The sequence below is a fragment of the Dryobates pubescens genome, chromosome 36, assembly GCF_014839835.1.
Source record: "Dryobates pubescens isolate bDryPub1 chromosome 36, bDryPub1.pri, whole genome shotgun sequence".
NCBI classification, from domain to species: domain Eukaryota; kingdom Metazoa; phylum Chordata; class Aves; order Piciformes; family Picidae; genus Dryobates; species Dryobates pubescens.
This window is the reverse complement of record NC_071647.1, coordinates 1880463-1900894: the sequence shown is the minus strand read 5'-3', so window position 1 is coordinate 1900894 and position 20432 is coordinate 1880463. Positions and strand designations below refer to the sequence as shown.

General features: G+C 67.9%; 1 protein-coding gene across 1 annotated transcript; it reads right to left on the bottom strand.

Moving 5' to 3' along the window:
- Window positions 1-12418: 12418 nt before the first annotated feature.
- Window positions 12419-19394, bottom strand: CDK5RAP3 (CDK5 regulatory subunit associated protein 3). Its single transcript, XM_054176849.1, has 14 exons — window positions 19351-19394; window positions 19081-19138; window positions 18555-18686; window positions 18238-18338; window positions 18097-18145; window positions 16957-17135; window positions 15676-15812; window positions 15137-15287; window positions 14838-14954; window positions 14450-14525; window positions 14077-14165; window positions 13780-13985; window positions 12607-12778; window positions 12419-12503 (listed from the first exon to the last, which is right to left on the bottom strand). The coding sequence occupies exons 1-14, from the start codon at window positions 19354-19356 to the stop codon at window positions 12438-12440; spliced, it is 1539 nt and encodes a 512-aa protein (XP_054032824.1). The 5' UTR covers window positions 19357-19394; the 3' UTR covers window positions 12419-12437.
- Between the last annotated feature and the right edge of the window lie 1038 nt (window positions 19395-20432).

Here is a 20432-nt window from a genome sequence, read left to right as displayed (position 1 = left end):
TGTCTGTGTGTCTGTCTGTCTCCTGTCAGCCTGACCCGGTTGTGCTGCCCTTGGGTCATCCCACGACACCTCATGGGGGAACCCAGCAGCCACTTTGAGCTTGACCAAGCAACCAGAGTCTGGGCATTCAGTGCCTCTTGAGGCAGTAACTACCCAGTGGAGGTGAGGGAAAGGCCACAAACAGCTCACCCCAAGCACCCCACCCGTGCCTGGGGGACCTGTCGTGCAGCTGGTGGCTCTGAAGCCACTCCACAGAACACCCCAGGATCTCCTGTGAGAGCTGCAGGGGCAGGGCTGGCATCAGGCCCACATCCCAATCCATGCCTCCCCAACCAGCAAACCCCAGGTGGGAGCTCCACAGCCTTTAAATAAACAAGCAGAGGGCAGGCTTGGTGTTAAAACTGCCCCCTCTGAGCAGGCTGTTGGTACTCCCACACCGACCCAAAACCCAACGCTGGCGCCCATGGGGTGCTGGGCAGGTAGGAGGGAAGGGCAAGGCGGGCAGCACCACCCCCTGCCTGCTATTCCTGCCAGGCTGCAGCTGCCAAACCCTGACACCCTCTTCCCTTGCCCCAGAAACGCAAACAGGATGCCAGAGACAATAGTTCATCCGCAAAAAAAACCTGTGGAAACCGAGCGTGGGCTCCGACGCCTCGCAGCAGGGTGAGGTTCTCCAGCTCGGGGGGAGGGGGCTTCTTCCCAGGGCAGCAGCACAAGCAGAGTCCCCTCCCCTGCCCCCTCCCACGTCCCCTCCCCCTACTTCTCGATGCTTGGCTGAGGGATGGGGGGAAATCAGCTGCTTGTCCCCCCCCAAAGATGGGCAGCCCCGACGCTGGGGTGCCCCGGAGCACCAGGGAGCAGCCGAGGAGAGAAGCTGGGCAAGGGAAAGGGATGGAAGCAGCCAGGGGAGGAGGTCGGCAGCGCCCAGCTCCGAGGGATTTGGGGTGGTGGGTTCGCTCCGCCCCCGCTGCTCCAGCTCTCCAATCTCGTCCTGGAAAACAAAGCAACCGAACACCCGCGGGGGTCGGGGGCGCGGCCGCAGCCCCACCGCCGGCGGTCTGCTGAGGCGGGGGCAGGCGAACGGGGCCGGCCCCCGCCGCCAGAGGTGTCCCCTCCGTGCCCACAGCACACGGCACCCCGCGGAGGGGGGGCTGGGATTTGGGGGTGCTGCCAACCCCGAGGGCTGGCAGTGGGGCTGCCTCGCTCCGGAGCTTCACCCAGGCACCGTCTCCCCATCTTCCCACTGCACCCCGCTGGGAAAACTCCTGGAAGCCTCCCCCCCAGGGCTGCGGTCGGCAACCCGAGCCGGGCCGCCCCTCCTGGGGTTATTTTTAGTGTGCGTCCCCCCCCCCCCCCCGGCGACAACTCCCCGGGGACTATTTGGAGGGCTGGCAGGTGTCCCTGTCCCTGCACCCAGCCCTGGCAAGGAGGGCACAGAGCCCCTTCCCCTGTGCTCCCAGGGGACTGTGCCCCACACCTGGCATCACCCGTGATGGCACCTGGGGGGGCACCGACACCCCACCCCCCCACCCCCCCCCCAGCAGTGGCCACATCCTGCATCAGGGATGTGCTTGCCCCCACTGCCAGGACCCTCCACACACCTCCTCGGGTCACGCCAGGAGGGGGGCGACCCCCAAATTAAATGCAGAAGGGATTAGGTGAGGTGTGACACACACAGCCCCCAGCCCCACTGCTGAAGCCTTCCTCCCCCCAGGGACTTCTCTGGACCCCGCAATTCGGGGTGGGTGAGGGTCCCAATTTTCATCCCACCCCCCACTGCTACCCTCCCCCCGGGGTGCGGGAGGGGGGCACTGGGGGAGCAGCCCCCCCGCGACCCCACCTATCGCCCTCCTCGTGTCCACAGTGGGGTGCGGGCCTCCCGCTGCGGGACCCTCCTCCACTCTCTCCCCTTGCTAAGGCAGGGTGGGGATGGTCCTGATCGGGGTGCGGAGTGGGGAGGGTCCGAGGCGGAGCGGACCGGGGTTGGAACGGGCACGGCCGAGGAGGGGGAGCCCGGGGCGGCGGAGTGATGGAGCCCGCGGGGCCGGCGCGGCCGGGACAGAAGCGGCACAAGACCGGGAACAGGACGCTCCGGCAGGACACAAGGACCTTCTCGGGCACCCCCCCAGCCCCATTCCAGCCAGGATCGCCAGGCTGCCTCCTCGCCAGCCAGCCACCGCCTCTCCAGAAGCTCCTTGTCAGGTCTTGCGTCCGCCCCCGTCATTAATAATCTCGAGGAATAAATTAAGCACTAATGAAGGAGAATTGCTTCACCCTTCCCACTCACTCCCAGCTACAACTGGCTACCAATGGAAGTTTTCCTCCCTGCTTCGGTGTCCTCTCTCCATCAGCCACCCTGGGATGGTCCCCAGGGGTCTGTCATCCTTCGAGGCCAGGCTCTGGGGGCTCTCTCGTTTCCTGTGGAGGCAAAGGTGACATTCGGGGGCTCCGTCAGAGGCCACCCGCATCGCTTCAGGCCACCGCAGCCAGCTGGGGGCTGGCAGAGGGGTGGGCTGGGGCTGGTGGGAGGCTTGCAGCGCCCCACACTTGCGTGGGGCTGGGGAAAGGGGAGTGGAACCTCCCAGCCCAGCCCCTGGCCGTGCCCAGGCTGGGGAGGGGGGCGTGCAGCTGGGCACTCAAACCGTGCCCAGGTGTGGGGCAGCGGTGGGGCCAGCACCCGCAGGTGCCCACAGTCTGCTCTACCACGGCCGCAGCCCAGGGACCTCTCCATCTTGGGATAGCCTTTCCCGGGATCTTCCCACCTTACAGGGGACACCCAGCCCAGGGACCTCCCCCCTCCCGCCCCACGTTTAACCCTACCGTGGGGGCTCCGCCGCCTCTTGCGCGACGCTCCCTGACCGCCGCAGCGCAGCTCTTGCTCGACGCTCCCTGGCGGGGCCACGAGGCGGCCCCCCGGGCACGGTCCCGCCCCTCGCGGGGCGCGCACCTCATTGGCTCAGGGACACGCCAATCGTTGGTGAAGCGCCCTATATGGGTAATGGCCACGCCCCTTCCTGTATTGGTCACGCCCCTCAAGGGTTGGCCCTCCCACCCGGCGGGCTGCGTATTCGCGGTCCTGCAGTGCCACCTGCTGGCGGGCGCGGGGAACTGGCAGGACCCCCAAGGCGGATTGGGTGTCCTCGTCCGGAGACCACTCCCTACTGAGGGACCACCCCTCCTGGGGACCCTCCCCTGAACAGGGGATGCCCTACCCCAGCCCGGACACCCCTGGACCAGGTCCCCGATCCTGAGACTATGTCCCCACCCCGGGATCACCCCTCCCAGAGACCCCCAGCCCGGGCAGCCCTGGACCCTCCCGGTCACACCCCGCCCCCTTCTCTAGTGAGCGCCGCCAAATCCGAACGATCCTCCCCTTGAGGACCCCCGCTCCGAGTTCCAGCGCCCCCCTCTCACCAATACTAGGGACACTTCTCCCCTGGGACCAGCCCCCATCCTGCGACACCCACCCACGCCGCCCCCCATTCCTTTCCCCTCCCTCTTTTGGGACCTCCACGCAGGGTTTCCTACCAGCCTGAGGCCCCCCACCCGGGACAGCCCAGCCCGCGGACCCCTCCCTTCCCAATGCCCCCCCACTTTTCCTCCCCCCCTTCCTCCTGGATGTCCCTTTTCAAAACCCCTCTCCCCACCTTCCCTAGCCCCCCACGTCCTGCAGCCACCTGAACCCCAAAGGCGCGTGCCCCGACCCCCAAATACAACCACGAGCGACACCCCAAAGTCTCCCCCCGATGCCTGTCCCCACCCAGCCCAGCTGCGGGGGATCCGAGGTGGGCCCGGGGGGGGGGGGGGGGGGATGGGAGGGGGCAGACATTGATGGATGTTGTCCCCCTCCCAGGCTGGGACCCACCCCCCGCCGGAGGGCCGGGCAGGGACGGCAGCTGGCAAAGCTGCCCTTGTCTCCCCGGGGAGGGGGGCTCCAGGCAGATGTCCCCACAGCTGGGACCCCCCCCTTCCTGCCCCAGCTTCTTTACTGTGCCTCCCACCCAGCCCCGGGCCCCCAAAGCCGCTCCGCTCCTCTGGGCTGGAGGGAGCCCCTTTGGTGTCCCCAGGGAGGGGGACAGCCCCAGCCGTACACCCTCACAACCCCCCCCGCGGCCCTCCCAGGAACCCACAGCCCCCCCCCCCAGCTGTCCCCCAAAATAGGCAACAAAGACCCAGCCTCCCCCCCCCCCAGTCTGTTATTTCCCACCCTGGGGACCCCCAGACCCAGGGACTCCCCCCTCAGACCCTTGGGCACCCCAAGTCTGGGACAGAGCACAACAAAAGGCAGAGCTCCGTGGAACCCCCGCCCCAAAACTTGGGGGGCAGTGAGACCCGGGGAGGGGGGGTTGAGTTCCCACCCATGGGGACACCCAGCCCCAGAGACAACCCCCAAGCCCGGGGTCCCCAATCAGGGATGGACCCCAGGTCCCCTCCTCCCTCCCCCAGTGCCGGAGCAGAGAACAAAGAGGAGGAGGAGGAGCAGGAAGGCTGCAGGGTCCCGGCCGACAGCTGGTGCCCCCCAAGTGACACGGGGACAAAGGCACCGCTGCAGGCCCCGGGGACAAAGGGGCTTCGGCCCCCTGGGGGGCTGCGGGGGGCCCCGAGTTGTCACTCAGAGAGGGCACAGCACGCAGGGACTGAGCCGACCCACAGCTGAGGGGGGAGTACCAGCCCCATCCCCCCCACCCCCCCGACACACCCACAGCCCCCCCCCCAGCAGCTCTGCACAGCCCCGTGTGGCACCCCCAAAACGGCCACGACACCCCCAAACCTACCCTGACCCCACAGCCGTGAGCCCCCCCAAACCCTGGCAGCTGGCATCTGTGCCACCCTGAACCCCAGAGCCCTGCCAGGCTGGGGGGGGGGACATCACCTCCAAACCTTTGCCACCCCCAAACCCTTGCCAGTCACCCCAAATCCTGAAGCCATGCCCAACTGCCTGCCACCCCCAAAACTGTGAACACACCCCCCCCAAACCTTGGCACCCCCAAACCCCTGCCAAACCCTTCTCACCCTCCCATCCCAGCTCACACTCAGTACTGCCACCCCCACTTCAGCCCATGCCACCCCCCCGAACCCTTGTCACCCCCAAATCCCTCCTCAGCCCCCATCCCATGGCACCCCCGACCCCCAAACCCCCTTCACCCCCAACCCCATGGCACTCCCAAGCCTGCATCCCCCCCAGTTCCACCTCACCTCACCCCCCCCCATGCCGCCCCCCAGGCTCATGTCACCCCCACCCCCTTGTCACCCCCAATCCCGTGTCACCCCCCACACCCCCTTGTCACCCCCACACCATTCCTAACCCATTGCACCCCCCAACCCTCTGCCACCCCCAGCCCCTCACCACCCCCAGCCCCTCGGCACCCACTCAGGGTCACCTTGTCGCCCCCCCCCCCGCCCCTTCCTCCATCCCCGCCCCATCTGGGACCCCCCAGCTCCGGGGGGGGGCTGCTGGGGGTGTCTGGGGGTGCAGGGTTTGGGGGGGTGCTAAGGGGGTGGGGGGGCAGTGCCGGGGTGGCCATGCTGGAGGGGGCGGGGGGGTGACAGTGGCGGGGGGTGGCCCTGTCGGGGTGCTGGGTGGCAGGGGGCTGGGGACTCATTATCTTTGGGGGGGGGGGAGGGGAGGTGGTTCCGGCGGCCGCCTTGATTGATGGCTTGGCCTCCATCCTGTCAGGAGAGCTTTTGTCTGCTGCCCGGGGCGGGGGGGACAGGGAAAAGAAAAGGAGGGAGGGGGGGGGAAGAAAAAGCCCCCGAGGCTGGGTGGGGACGCGGGGGGGACACACACAGAGGCTGGGGTGGGGGTGCTGAGGGAGGGGCTCCCTCCTTGCCTGTCCCTGGGCTGTCGTGGTGATGGATGGGCCCCGGCTGGCCCCTGTCCTGCTGCAGCATCCCCGCCCTGCGCGGGGGGGGGTCCTCTGGTCCTCCCTGCTCTGGGGAGCAGCCTTCCTCCCTCCCCCCCCCCCCCCAATCTGGCCGTGCTGAGGGGGTTTGGGTCTACAATGAACCCCCAAACCCCCCTGGCTGAGCTTCCCCCCCCCTCCCCAACTCATCACACCTATGGCTGCTGCCTGGCTGGGGGGGTGGGGGGAGAGCTGCAGGCGGAATTCCTCCTCCCCCCCACCCCCAAAATCGACTCCCAGAGGTTTGGTCTCTTCCCTTCTTTTCCCTGCTCCTGCCAAGGTTCTGAATGAGCCTCCAGGACCCCATAGACCCCCGCGGGGGGGGGACAGAGGGGGGGCACTGGACAGCCATTCCCACCCCAAATCTCTCCCCCCAGCCCCGGGGTGGTTCATTTGTCCCCCGGGGCTCCGGGGGGGTTGTTTGAACAGAGACATTTGAAGCCCTTTCAGCTGCTGCAGCCTCTGCCCCTAGGAGACAGCAGGGTGGGGGAGGCTCAGCTGGGGGTCTTGGGGAGGGGTCATGGGGGGCAGGAGGTGTCCCCCTGCCCTCTTCATCCTCTGGAGACCTTGGGGACTGCTGCTGCACCCTAAACATTGGCTGGGAGGGGAGGGAGAGGGTGAGGAGAGAGGGGAGAAGGAGGGAAGGATGCCAAGGAGGGATGGGTGCAGGGAAGGAGGGTTGGAAGGAGGGATGCCAAGGAGGGAAGCAGGGAAGGATGCAGGGATAGGTAGAAGGAGGCAGGAATGGAGGAGGGAGGGATGCAGGAAAGGATGCAGGGAGAGATGGAGGGACAAGGAAGGAGGAATGGAGGGAAGGATGCCAAGGAGGGAAGGATGCAGGGAAGGATGCAGGGAAGGAGGGAAGGATGCCAAGGAGGGATGGATGCAGGGAAGGATGCAGGGAAGGAGGAATGGAGGGAAGGATGCCAAGGAGGGATGGATGCAGGGAGAGATGGAGGGACAAGGAAGGAGGAATGGAGGGAAGGATGCCAAGGAGGGAAGGATGCAGGGAAGGATGCAGGGAAGGAGGGAAGGATGCCAAGGAGGGATGGATGCAGGGAGAGATGGAGGGACAAGGATGCAGGGATGGGTGCAGGGAGGCAGGAAACAATGCAAGGAGAGATGGAGGGAGGGACAGAAGGATGGAGGGAAAGGTGGAGTGATACAGGAAAGGATGCAGGGATGGAGGGATGGATGCAGGGACAGATGGACAGAGGGATGGAGGGAAGGACAGAGGGATGCTGGAGGGAGGCATGGAAGGAAGGAGGCAGGAATGGAGGGAGGGAGAGATTGAGGGGCAGAGGGGTGCAGGGATGGACAGAGGGCTGGGTGCAGAGATACAGGAAGGGATGCAGGGATCCAGGAAGGGATGCAGGGACAGCTGGAGGGAGAGAAGGATGCAGGGATGGACAGAAGGATGCAGGGATGGACAGAAGGATGCAGGGATGGACAGAAGGATACAGCAAACAGTGCAAGGACAGAGGGAGGGACAGAGGGATGGATGGAGAGGGGACAGACAAGGGCACCGGGACCGGATGGCCCAGGGAGAGCTGTGGGGAGGGCTAGGGACAGAGGGATGGGGGGGGTGGGGGTGCCCCCCTCCCACCCCCAGGAGCTGGTGGGGCCGGGAGCTGCCCTCCCCCCGCCCCGGCTGCGCTGTGCTTGGCAGCTAATTGAGCGGAATGGCTGCCAGGGCTGCGCGGGGAGCGCTGGGGCTGGCCCGGAGCAGATGGAAGGGTCCTTAATTGGTAATTAAATTCCTCCCTGGCAGGTGAGATGGAGCAGCAGCCGCCCCCCCGCCCCCCCCTCCCTCCCCCCCTTCCCCAAGCCGTGGAAAGGGAGGGGGCAAAGCGGCTCCCCAGCCCCACTGGAGCGCAGGAGGGGGATGAGAGAGCTGGGGGGCTGAAGGGGGGGTCTCTGTCCCCAGCCCCACTGGAGCCCAGGAGGGGGATGAGAGAGCTGGGGGGCTGAGGGGGGGTCCCTGTCCCCAGCCCCACTGGAGCCCAGGAGGGGGATGAGAGAGCTGGGGGGCTGAGGGGGGGGGGTCTCTGTCCCCAGCCCCACTGGAGCCCAGGAGGGGGATGAGAGAGCTGGGGGGCTGAGGGGGGGGGGGTCCCTGTCCCCAGCCCCACTGGAGCCCAGGAGGGGGATGAGAGAGCTGTGGGGCTGGGGGGGGGGGGGTCCCTGTCCCCAGCCCCACTGGAGCCCAGGAGGGGGATGAGAGAGCTGGGGGGCTGAGGGGGGGTCCCTGTCCCCAGCCCCACTGGAGCCCAGGAGGGGGATGAGAGAGCTGTGGGGCTGGGGGTGGGGTCCCTGTCCCCAGCCCCACTGGAGCCCAGGAGGGGGATGAGAGAGCTGTGGGGCTGGGGGGGTCCCTGTCCCCGGCTCTGCCTCTTCCCTTTGTCTGCTGCTTTCTGGAGTAAATTCGGTCCTGAGCCCCCCCCCAGGGCTATGATCCCCCCAGTCCCACTGGTGGCCCCCACCTGGCAAGGGGGATAGGCAGGGACCCACAGGGGACCCCAACATTTGGGGGGGGGGGGGGGGGGCTGAGATTTCAGGTCCCAGCCACGCATCCCCCTGGTCTGTGTGCTCTCCACCCATGAGCCCACCCTGTTCCCTGTCCCCTCTGGCCACACGTGTGTGTCCCCCCCCCGGTTTCTGGCCTCTCTGGCCATGTCCCCCTCCCCCCACACCTGATCCCCCTCATCCCCTCCCCCCACACCTCCCCAAGCCCAGGGGACACAGACATTGGGTGCAAGGGGGCTCTAACCCCCCCCCCCCCCCCCGCCCAAGAACCTGCTGCTCCCACCACCCCCCCGAGGCCCCCAGGCCAGGACGTTGCCCCCCACTAATGGGAACAGCGAGTGGCCCCCACCTTTCATGTCTGATGGGGATGGAGGGGACCGACCACCCCCCCCCCCCCGCCCCCCAGACGGTGACATCGATAATGGCCACACAGCCCCTAGCACAGAGGGGGGGCACCCTGGGTGGTGGGGGGCACCCTGGGTGGTGGGGGGCACCCTCTGTGGAGGGGTGCAATGGGAGCCCCTTGACTTCCCCCCGCCCCGGACTCATTTAAATCCCCTTAAAGCCTCCACGATGCCCCCAGCCCCCCCCCGGCCAGCTGTGACCCCCCCCCGGCCCCTGCCCCCCCAACCCCAGTGACCTGTGGGGCTGGCTGGGGGTGGAGGGCTCTGGGGGTCAGAGGTTGGGGGGGCTGGGAGGCAGCCCCGCAGCGGTGGGGGGCATTAGTTCCGGTGGGGTGGGTGGATAAAAGGGGGCTTTATGGTTGGGGGCTTTATGGTTGGGGACCCCCCCTCACCCCCCCCGTGCTGGATGCCTTCCTCACCGCTCGCTATGGAGACGACGGTGCCGGTGACCCCGCAGCTGCCCCCGGGGCCCCGCCAGGCCTGTGGGGCCCCCTCCTCCCCAGCACCCACCCCGTTTGGGGAGGGGGAGAGCGGCAGAGACCCTTCACGGTTCCCAGCGCCGTCCCCCGGGCGCTGAGGAGCCGCAGGCGCGGTTTAATTGCTCCGTTAATCACCGTTAGCAGGGTAATGAGCGGCTCCCGGCCGCCGCGCTGCCTCCCGCTGACCTTCACCCACCGCACCGCGGCGCGGGGGGCGGCAGCGGGGGGAGCCGGGACCGGAGCCGGGACCCCGCCGGGACCGGAGCCGGGACCGGAGCCGGGACCCCGCCGGGACCGGAGCCGGGACCGGAGCCGGGACCCCGCCGGGACCGGAGCCGGGACCGGAGCCGGGACACCGCCGGGACCGGAGCCGGGACCGGAGCCGGGACACCGCCGGCACGCACCCAGGGAGCTGCCCCGCATTGTCCCACGGAGACACAGTGCCTGGGGGGACAGGGAGGGGGACAGGGAGGGGGACAGGACCCCACCCAGCCCCACGTCTCGGCGGGTTTTGGTCCTGCTGTGGGATCTTTCGTGACCACCCCCCCCGGTGGGTGGGATCCTTCCAACCCTATGGGTAAGAGCTCCCCCAGCCCCACAGCTGGATCCTGGGAGCCACAATCCCCCAGACCCTATGGGATAGGAACTCCCCCAGCCTCACAGCTGGATCTTGGGAGCCAGAAGCCCCCAGACCCTATGGGATAGGAGCTCCCCCAGCCTCACAGCTGGATCTTGGGAGCCAGAAGCCCCCAGACCCTATAGGATAGGAGCTCCCCCAGCCCCACAGCTGGATCCTGGGAGCTAGAATCCCCCAGCCCCACAACTGGATCCTGGGAGCCACAATCCCCCAGACCCTATAGGATAGGAGCTCCCCCAGCCCCACAGCTGGATCCTGGGAGCCAGAATCCCCCAGCCCCACAACTGGATCCTGGGAGCCACAATCCCCCAGACCCTATGGGATAGGAGCTCCCCCAGCCCCACAGCTGGATCCTGCGAGGCCACAATCCCTCAGCCCCACAGCTGGACCCCCCAGGGCTGGGATCCCCCAGCTCCAGCGGGGCAGGAGCTCTCTCCCGGTCTCACCACTTGATCCTATAGGGCTTGGAAACCCCCCCCGGACCCCACCGGGATGAGGTTCCCCACGCCCCTCCCGCTGGGGACAAACCGACCCCCAGCTGCTGGTGATGCTGCACCCCCCCGGACCCCACTGGAGGACCCAGCCCTGGCTTGGGGAGGGGGGGGGTGGAGGGGGTGTGGGGGGCAGCCCCCCCACCAATGAGCAGCGGTAAGGTGGCAGGGGCTGGGGCAAGAGAAGCAGAGGGACCAATAACCCGGCGGGGAGGTGGGGGGGGGGGGGTGAGGGGGGCGACAAACTCATGACATCAATGGGGTGGGGAAGACCCCTCCCAGAAGATGCTGGGGAGACGGAGGGGGGGGCTCAGCAGAGACCAGGAGGAAGGGGATGGGAGGGGGTGGGGGGGTGGGTTTTGCCCTCCCACCGGCTGATGGGAAGGGATGGAGGAGGTGGGAAGGGGAGGGTCGGGGGTGGGTATGAGGGGGTGGGGAGGGGGTTTTTGCCCTCCCACCGGCTGATGGGAAGGGATGGAGGGGGTGGGAAGGGGAGGGTCGGGGGTGGGGATGAGGGGGTGGGGAGGGGGTTTTTGCCCTCCCACCGGCTGATAGGAAGGGATGGGGGGGGTGGGATGGGGAGGGTCGGGGGGGTGGGAAGGGGAGGGTCGGGGGTGGGTATGAGGGGGTGGGGGGAGGGGGTTTTTGCCCTCCCACCGGCTGATGGGAAGGGACGGAGGGGGTGGGAGGGGGAGGGGCGGGTGGGGTGTGATTAATGGGGGCCATCGCTCACTGTCTAGCGGGGGGCTCGGGGGGGGGTGGGTGGGGGTGGGGGTCCCCCCCTGCGCGGCGCTAACGAGCGGCAGGAATAATGAGCGGTGTCACTCGGCTGTGCGCGGGGAGGGAAAGTCATTACCGGCGTCACCGCCGGCGACAAGCGGCCATGAATCAACCGCTCTGCTATGAAATTAAAATCGAATCCCCCCCACCTCCCACCCCCCAACCCCACCGCGACCCCCCCCCACCCCCCCGACCCCCTCCCCTCCCTTCCCTTCCAACAGGGGGCGGCGCCGCCCGCCCCGCAAAGGAACCACCCCCGAGGGCCGCCCGCAGAGAGGGGGGGTTGGGGGCTGCTCTCTGCCCTCCCCCCAGCCCCCCAGCCCCTCAAGTTCACATTGATGAGGGGGTGAAAGGTTTCACCCTCCCCCCCCTCCAATAAAGCAGAGATTTAGGGGGTCCCCTCCCCCCCCCAAGTTCACATTGATGAGGGGGTGAAAGGTTTCACCCTCCCCCCCCTCCAATAAAGCAGAGATTTAGGGGGTCCCCTCCCCCCCCAAGTTCACATTGATGAGGGGGTGAAAGGTTTCACCCTCCCCCCCCTCCAATAAAGCAGAGATTTTGGGGGTCCCCTCCCGTCCACACCCCCCCAACTTCACATTCACGAGTGGGTGAAGAGTTTGGCTTCATTAAGGAACATCCACCCCACAGTAAAGCAGAGATCTGGGGGCTCCCCTCTGCCCCCCCAAGCCCAGGTCCATGCTGCTGAAGGGGTTTGGCTTCATTCAGCCCCCCCCAGCAGAGATCTGGGGGCTCCTCTCTGCCCCCCCAAGCCCAGATCCATGCTGCTGAAGGGATTTGGCTTCATTCAGCCCCCCCCAGCAGAGCTTTGGGGGCTCCCCTCTGCCCCCCCAAGCCCAGGTCCATGCTGCTGAAGGGGTTTGGCTTCATTCAGCTCCCCCCAGCAGAGATCTGGGGGCTCCCCTCTGCCCCCCCAAGCCCAGGTCCATGCTGCTGAAGGGGTTTGGCTTCATTCAGCCCCCCCCAGCAGAGATTTTGGGGCTCCCCCCTCCTCCCCCCCCCCCCAACTCCAGGCTGCTGTGGGTGAAAGCTTTGCCTTTATTCCCCAACATCCAACCCCCCTCCTGCCAGGGAAGCCACAGCCACGCTCCCAGCTGCCCAGGGCTGGGCCTGGGAGGGGGCTGGGGAGCAGGAGCAGCCCCTGTGCCCCCTCTCCCTGGGGGTCTCCAGGCTGGGGGGGGGGGGGGGAGGGGAGGGGGTCACAAGCAGACTCCCATCAGGTTCACCGGGCGCCCACCGTAGCGCTTGGAGAGGTCAGCCTCGATCTGCAGGACAGAGCCAAGGAGGGGCAGGGGGTGGTGGTGGTGAGGGGGGGAGAGCAGGAGGGGACACCCCCCCTCTGCCCTCTCCCCTCCCTGCCTCCCTCACCAGCTTCTGGAGCTCCTTGGTCCTCTCCAGCAGGCGGTCGAGCTTGGGCTCCAGGGCAGCCTGCTCGGCCAGGGCCTCCTCCCTCTTCTGCCTCATCAGCTCCTCCTTGGCCAGCAGCAGCTCTGCCTGCCTCAGCTTCTGCCCCAGCAGCTCGCTCACACGCTCCACATACCTGCTTGGGGGGGACAGGACAGGCTCCCTGTCACCCCCCCCCCCCCCCCCCCAACACCTCCCCAAGCTGCCACCCCCAGCCCGGGACTCCTCCCTGCTGAAGCTCAGCTCCTCTCCTCCAGGGACCGGCTGAGGGAGCTGGGGTTGGGCAGGCTGGAGAGGAGAAGGCTCCCAGGAGACCTTCTGGTGGCCTTCCAGGAGCTGCAGGAAAGCTGGGGAGGGACTTTGGAGGCTGTCAGGGAGGGATAGGGCTGGGGGGGATGGAGCAGAACTAGAAGTGGGGAGATTGAGCTGGGATGTGAGGAAGAAGTTGTTCCCCAGGAGGGTGGTGAGAGCCTGGCACAGGCTGCCCAGGGAGGTGGTGGCAGCCTCCTGCCTGGAGGTGTTTGCAGCCAGGCTGGAGGAGGCTGTGAGCAGCCTGCTGTGGTGTGAGGTGTCCCTGGCCGTGGCAGGGGGTTGGCAGTGGCTGAGCCTTGAGGTCCCTTCCAGCCCTGACACTGCTGTGAGTCTATGAAGGGCAAGGGCAAGGTCCTGCACTGCAGGAGGAGTAACCTCCAGCAGCAGTAGAGCTGAGAGGGTGAGGGGCTGGGAGGCAGCTCCACAGAGAAGGGTCCTGGCAGTGCTGGGGGGGGGACAGCAAGGTGCCCAGGAGCCTGCAGGGTGCCCTCATGGCCAAGAAGGCCAAGGGGCTCCTGGGGGGCAGGGAGAAGAGTGTGGCCAGCAGCTTCTCCTCCCCCTCCAGCGTGCCACATCTGGCAGAAGGGCTCAGGCTCTGGGCTCCCCACCTCAGGAGGCTGCAGGGAGCTCCTGGAGAGCTCCCAACCCCCCCTGGGCACTGTGCCCCTGGGCAAGCTGCTGGGGGAGCCCTGCTGGGGGGCAGGGGGGAGCTCCAGAGCTCCCTTCCAGCCCCTTCCCACAGCTCAGGGACCTCCTGCCCCCACTCTGTGCCCACGCTGTGGTGCCCCCCAGCCCTGCCCAGCCCTGCCCAGCCCGAGGGAGGACCTGGGGGAGGCCAGGATCATGAAGAGGTGCTGCATGCTCTGGGTGCAGAGCTGGCCCAGCAGAGCCCTGGTGGTGGCCAGCATGGCACTGACGTGGGCACTGCTCTGGCCCTGCAGCACGGCAGGGGCCAGCTGCAGCTGGCTGAGGGCCACGATGTCTGCCTCCTCCTGCATCTCCACCAGGTGCTGGCACAGGAACAGCTCCAGCTGCAGGGGGGGGGACAGGGCACAGGGGAGGGCCTGGGAGTGCCACCCCTGCTCTGGGCAGGCTGGCACCCACCTGCCCCCTGGCACCCACCTCCATCAGCTCGTCGACGAACTGCCCGCGGGTCTGGGCGTGCTCCAGCAGCGTCAGGGCATCGGTGCCACAGGCCACCCCCTCGGGCACTGGGGGCGGGAGGGGGGCAGGGGAGGGGCACTCACAGCTCACAGAGCCTGGGCACCACCCCCACCCCCACCCCCAGCCCAGCAGGGTGCTCAGCATCACCCCCTGGCAGCCTGCAGGGGGGTTCCGTCCAGCCCAGCAGCCGGGGGGAGGCTGCCAGGCGCTGTGCTGCCCCTCTGCTGTGCCCAGCAGGGGCCCAGGGCCACTGCAGGCAGGCAGGAGGCAGGGGGGGTGCTGCCTGCCACCCTCTGGGACCCCTCTTGTGTCCCTTTACAGCCATGCTCACCCTCGGTGCCAGCCTCCAGCACTGTGATCTCTACCTCCTGGCTGTCCTCATCTCCCCAGTCAATGCCAGCTCCCTGCTGCAGAAGAAAGGTCACTCCCTGAGATGGGGGTGCCTGGGACACCCCCCAGTGCCTGGGACACCCCCCAGTGCCCAGCCTGGCTCTGGAGCAGGGCCAGCCCCCGTGGGGGTGCCTGGGACACCCCCCAGTGCCCAGCCTGGCTCTGGAGCAGGGCCAGCCCCCATGGGGGTGCCTGGGACACCCACCAGTGCCCAGCCTGGCTCTGGAGCAGGGCCAGCCCCCATGGGGGTGCCTGGGACACCCCCCAGTGCCCAGCCTGGCTCTGGAGCAGGGCCAGCCCCCAGAAGCCCCCAGCCAGGGGTCCCCCACCTGGGGCTCAGGCTCTGCTGTGATCCCCCAGTCGATCTCCTCGCTCTGGGCTCCCCCACTGGCAGTGCCACCTTCACCCCCCTGGGCTGGCTCCAGGGTGAAGTCTCCCCAGTCAATCTGTGGGGAGAAGGACCAAAGAGACCTCCTGAAGCCCTGGGAGGGGGGACACAAACAGCCTGACCCCAACCAACCAGAGGGGCAGAAGCAGAGAGGGGCATTGCCAGGGCTTGGCCTTGCCCCCAGGACCTGGAGGGGGGGGGGGGGGGGGGGGGGGAAGCCAGGACCTGGCCAGGACCTACTGTGTCCTCCTTGGGCTGCTCTGGCACCACCTCCTCCTCCACCTGAGGCCTCTCCACCCTCAGGGGCTGCAGCCCTGTCCTCCACTCGTAGACAGTTGTGTTGCCCTTCCTCCCCACGTGGCGCAGCATGGGCACCACCACCTCTGTGGAGCTGGCAGCCCCCCCCCAACCCAGGCACATCACTGCCAAGGTGGAGGGGCTGGCACCTCCCCCTCCCTGCCCCCCAACCTCCCCACCCAGGCACATCACTGCCAAGGTGGAGGGGCTGGCACCTCCCCCTCCCTGTCCCCCAACCTCCCCCCCCCAGGCACATCACTGCCAAGGTGGAGGGGCTGGCACCTCCCCCTCCCTGCCCCCCAACCTCCCCCCCCAGGCACATCACTGCCAAGGTGGAGGGGCTGGCACCTCCCCCTCCCTGCCCCCCAACCTCCCCCAGCAAACCTCCCCAGCCTGGGTGATGGCAGCAGCCCCACAGCTGTGGGGAGGGGGGTTTGGGGGGTGGGGGGGGAGGGTTTGCTGCCTGGGTGCCCCACACCCACCTCTCACACACGAACTCCACACAGGCCTGGTACAGCTCAATGGCCTCAGAGAGGGCACTGGCCCCTGCCCCAACGGCAGACAGCAGGGAGGGAAGGTCCTGCACCAAGGCCAGCAGCTCCTGCCGCACGTCCTGGCCCTGGGCACACAGCAGGGGCATGGCAGAGAGGGCACCCCCCCGGGGGCTGGGGGAGGGGGCTTCAGCCTCTGCTTGCAGTGAGACACAGGCAGGAAGGGGGGGGGGGCACAAGGTTGTGGAGTGACCTGACAGCCCCCCCCCCCCCCCCCTCCTCCCCCCACCTGGCACAGTGAGGGCATCACACCAGAGCTGCTGGGCTGGGAGAAGCCTTCTGAGCTCATCCAGGCCAACAGCAACCCCCCCCCAGCACCACACCACTCCCCCTGGGCCTGTCCCCACCCCCCCCTCAGCAAAAGCCTCCCTGCAGGATCCCTTCAGGCCCTGGCAGGCAGCTCTGAGGTCCCCCCCAGAGCCTTGTTGGGGTTGGGAAAGCTCTTTAAGGGCCAACCATGGCCACAGGTTTGCTGAGCACCTCCCAGGGCTGGGGACTCCACCACCCCCCTGGGCAGCCTGTGCCAAGCCCTGGCCACTCTTGCAGGGCAGAAATCCTTCCTCATGGCCTCCCCCTGAGGTGCAGCCTGAGGTCACCTCCTCCCCTTCTATCCCCCGAGGCCGAGGGAGAAGAGACCAACCCCTGCCCCGCTCCAGCCTGCTCTGGGGGACTTGTGGAGAGCAAGGAGGTCTCCCCTCAGCCTCCCCTTCCCCACCCCCCAGCTCCCCCATCCCTGCTCCCCACCCCCTCCCCTCCCAGCTGCCCTGCCCTGGGCACCCTCCGTGCCCTGCTGGCAGCCCTGGCGCCCGAAAACCCCAACCCAGGAGCCAGACCCCGAGGCCAACGCGGGGGGGGGGGGAGGCACCGGGGGAGGGGAGGGGAGGGGAGGGGAGGGGAGGGGAGGGGAGGGGAGGGGAGGGGAGGGGAGGGGAGGGGAGGGGAGGGGAGGGGGAGGGGAGGGTGGCCGGGGGGGCGCCCTCACAGCGATGCCGTACTGCCGGCAGGAGGCGAGGAAGCGCCGGGGGAGGGGAGGGGAGGTGCTGGGAGGAGGGGAGGGGAGGGGAGGGTGGCCGGGGGTCCCCGGGGGCGGACTCACAGCGATGCCGTACTGCCGGCAGGAGGCGAGGAAGCGCCGGGGGAGGGGAGGGGAGGTGCTGGGAGGAGGGGAGGGGAGGGTGGCCGGGGGTCCCCGGGGGCGGGGGGCGGACTCACAGCGATGCCGTACTGCCGGCAGGAGGCGAGGAAGCGCTGGCGCAGCTGTGCCGCCCGCAGCTGGCACTCCTCCTGGCGCCGGCAGCACTCCTGCTGCGCCTGCTGGCACCTGCTCAGCTGCCTCCGCAGCGAGGGCAGCTCGTAGCTGACGCTGCGCACCAGCAGGCTGGAGAGCTCGGCTGGGGGGAGGGGGGGGGGGTCGGGGGAGGGGGTGCTGAGAGGCTGTGCCGGCCCTCCCCCCACCCCCCGCGCCGCCACCCCCGCCCCGGGGCGGCCGCGACCCCCCAGCAGCTCAGCAGCGCTCAGGGCAGGCTGGAAGGGAGCTCTGCAGCTCCCCCCAGTCCGAGCCCACTCCCGAAGCAGCTTGCCCAGCAGCACGATGGCCCAGGAGGGGGGTTGGGAGCTCTCCACAAGCTCTCCGGGCAGCCTGCTCCAGGGCTCTGCATCCCTCCAGGAGCTCCCTGCCCCTCTTGAGGTGGGGAGCCCAGAGCCTGAGCCCTTCTGCCAGATGTGGCACACTGGAGGTGGAGGAGAAGCTGCTGGCCACACTCTTCTCCCTGCCCCCCCCCCCCCCCAGGAGCCCCTTGGCCTTCTTGGCCATGAGGGCACCTTGCTGGCTCCTGGGCACCTTGCTGTCCCCCCCCAGCACTGCCAGGACCCTTCTCTGTGAAGCTCTGCACAACCTCTCTGGGCAGCCTGCTCCAGGCCTCCAGCAGCCTCACACCAAACAGCTTTCTCCTCCTGATCAAAAGGAGCCTCCTGGCTTCCACTTTGTGCCCCTTGCCCTGTCCCTGGGCAGCACTGAGCAGAGCCTGGCCCCAGCCTCTTGCCCCCCAGCCTTTAGCTCTGGCTGAGCACTGCTCAGCTCCCCTCTGGGGCTGCTCTGCTCCAGGCTCCACAGCCCCTGGGGCTCTCAGCAAGATGTTGCAGTCCCTTCATCATCCTCATAGCCTCTCTTGGGACACTCTCCACCCTTCTCTCTCTTGAACTGGGGAGCCCAGAGCTGGGCTCAGCTGGGGAGCTGAGCTGGCCACCCTTTGCCTGCCCACCTCAACCCCACCCCACTTTGGAGACACAAAGCCACCCACTGCCACCTGCCCAGGGCTCTGCAGAGCTTGCCCACAGCCAGAGCTGCCTTACCCAGGTAGGTGTTCTCCTTCTCATAGAGGGCTACAATCTCCTGCCAGTCCTGAGGAAGAAGCAGAGGGTAAGAGTGGGGAGGGGGGCTGCAAAAGCTGCCAGCCCCCCAACCTGCTGCAACCCCCCCCAGCCCCACCTCACCTTCATCCGCTGGGATGAGTAACGTCCAAAGAGGTTCTTGGTGGAGGCCTCAGTGCCTTTGAGGATCTCCACAATCCTCAGGCAGTGGAAGTAGTGCAGGTCTGCATTGGAGGGAGGGGATGTGCTCAGCAGGAGGGCTGCTGGGGACAACCTTCTCCCCACCTGCTCCTCAGCCAGGGGGACAGTTGGCACAACCAAAACCTTGGGCTCCCAGTGCAATGCCTACCCCCACCGTGCCCCAGCCCCCCTGGGGTGTCCCAGCCCCCCTGGGGTGCCCCAGCCCCCCCTGGGGTGCCCCAGCCCCCAGCTCCACTCACAAGCCCCTGCCAGCAGCTGCTTGATCTCCTCGTTCTCCGGCATGTCCTGGATGGCCACATTGATCTTCTTACGGATGGCCAGCACCTGGCTCTGCCATTTCAGGTTGCAGTGCCTCCTGTCCACCAGCCAGTCTGAGAGGCAGTGGGGGGAGGGGGGAAAGCGGGGGTCAGCTGGGAGGGGGACCCAGGAGGGGGTCGCCCCAGCCTGGGCTGCTCTGTGATGCCGGATGGAGGCAGGGAGCAAAGCCCTGGTGGCCGAGCTCGCCCTGAGTCCTGTCCCCACTGAGCAGAGCGATAAAACTCCTGTTCCCACCCCAGGGCTGGAGGGGAAGGAGAGGGGCGTGGAGGTGAGGGGGTCACCTCCCTGCTGCGTGCTGGGACAACCCAACACGACCCCCGGCACTGGGCTCCGAGGCTGCCACGCGGCCAGGTGACAAAACCTCCCGGGGCAGAAGGACACGCGTGACGGCTGCCACCTTCCCTCCGTGGAGTCACCCTGCTGGGGGCCGGGTCAGACGTGCCGTACCCAGGAGCTTGCTGGTCTGGATGTCGATGGGCACATTCTGGTAGTCCTGGGGAGAGACCTGTGGGGAGAGCAGGGATGGAGGGGACACGGCGGAGCTGGCGGAGCCCAACCGGGGGCTGGAGCCGGCTTACTGCGGCGCCCGGGTCCAGCCGGTCGCCGGTCCCCGCTCCCTGCTCCTCCCGCCCAGCCTCCGTCCCTTCCCCGCTCCCCCTGCCCGGACACGACCTGTCCCGGCTCCTCCAAGCCGCGATCTCAACCCCCGGCCCCTACCTGCATCCCTGCCGCGGCCGCCTCTCCTCTTCCGCCTTCTCCCGCCCCGCTCCACCTCAGCCAATCCCCTGCCCCAGCTCCCGCACCTTATCCAATCAAAACGCCCTCAGCCCAACAAGCCCCGCCTTCCTACCAATCAGAAGCTACCAGCATAGAGACAGAGCCACGTGCCGGGGCTCCGGTTGGCTGGAAGGAAGTAAGGGGCGGAGACAGCGCTCACCAATCGGAACGGGCCTTGGGGTGGACGCGGTGTACGCATGCGCAGTGAGGCAGAGCCCGGGGCGCGTCGGTCGGGGTCCCCGGGGGCGATTCGGGGTCCCGTCACCTCCATGCCCCTGCATGGAGTCAGCAGCTTCCCCCGACCCGGGGATACTCAGCACCCCTGAGACGATCCCGGGCCCCTCAGAGATCCTTGGGAGGCTCCTAAGCAGCTCTCAGATCCTATGAGGATCCAGTTGCCCCCAGACCAGATCCCAGATGCCTCTGGGATCTCTGGGTACCCCAGAACGAAGCCAGAAGTCCCCGGAATCCTCAGCCACTGCTAAGGGATTCTCAGGTTCCTTGGAGGATCGCTGGGAGGACCCCAAGCAGAACCGATATTCTTTGGTGGTCCCCAGATACTCATACAACAGATCTCAGATCCCTCTTGGATCACTGGGTTACCCCATCGCAGAGTCAGAAGCCCCCTCTCGTCCCCACCTGCTCCCAGAGGGGTTCCCAGATCGTTTGGGAACTGCTGGATGCCGCAGCATAGACCCAGGCTCACCCTGGCGTCCCCAGCCACCCCAAAGCACCCCAGCCGGGATCCCAGATCCCTTGGGGATGCCCACCCGCCCGCAGAGCAGATCCCAGATCTCTCTGGGATCCCCAGCACGGATCCAGGATCCCGCGGGGACCTCCCTTCTGGCAGCAGCCTCTCTGGGTCGCCTGGGGGGAGGGCAGCTGCCGCCGGCACCCAGGAACGTCGTGGCCGCGGGGGCACCGATCGGTGCCACCCATCGCCGAGCCAACACGTCCCCGTGGGACACGTCCTGGCGTGAGGGCGAGACGGTGTCTGTCCCGTGTCCCTCCCGGCATCACCG

Bases quoted from the DNA above. Each gene is read 5' to 3' on its own strand.
- CDK5RAP3 (XM_054176849.1), bottom strand. The intron at 18,339-18,554 runs GTGAGTGGAGCT...CCTCCAATGCAG, and splicing joins GCAGCTGCTGGCAGGGGCTT to ACCTGCACTACTTCCACTGC. The intron at 18,146-18,237 runs GTGAGGTGGGGC...CTTCTTCCTCAG, and splicing joins ACTCATCCCAGCGGATGAAG to GACTGGCAGGAGATTGTAGC.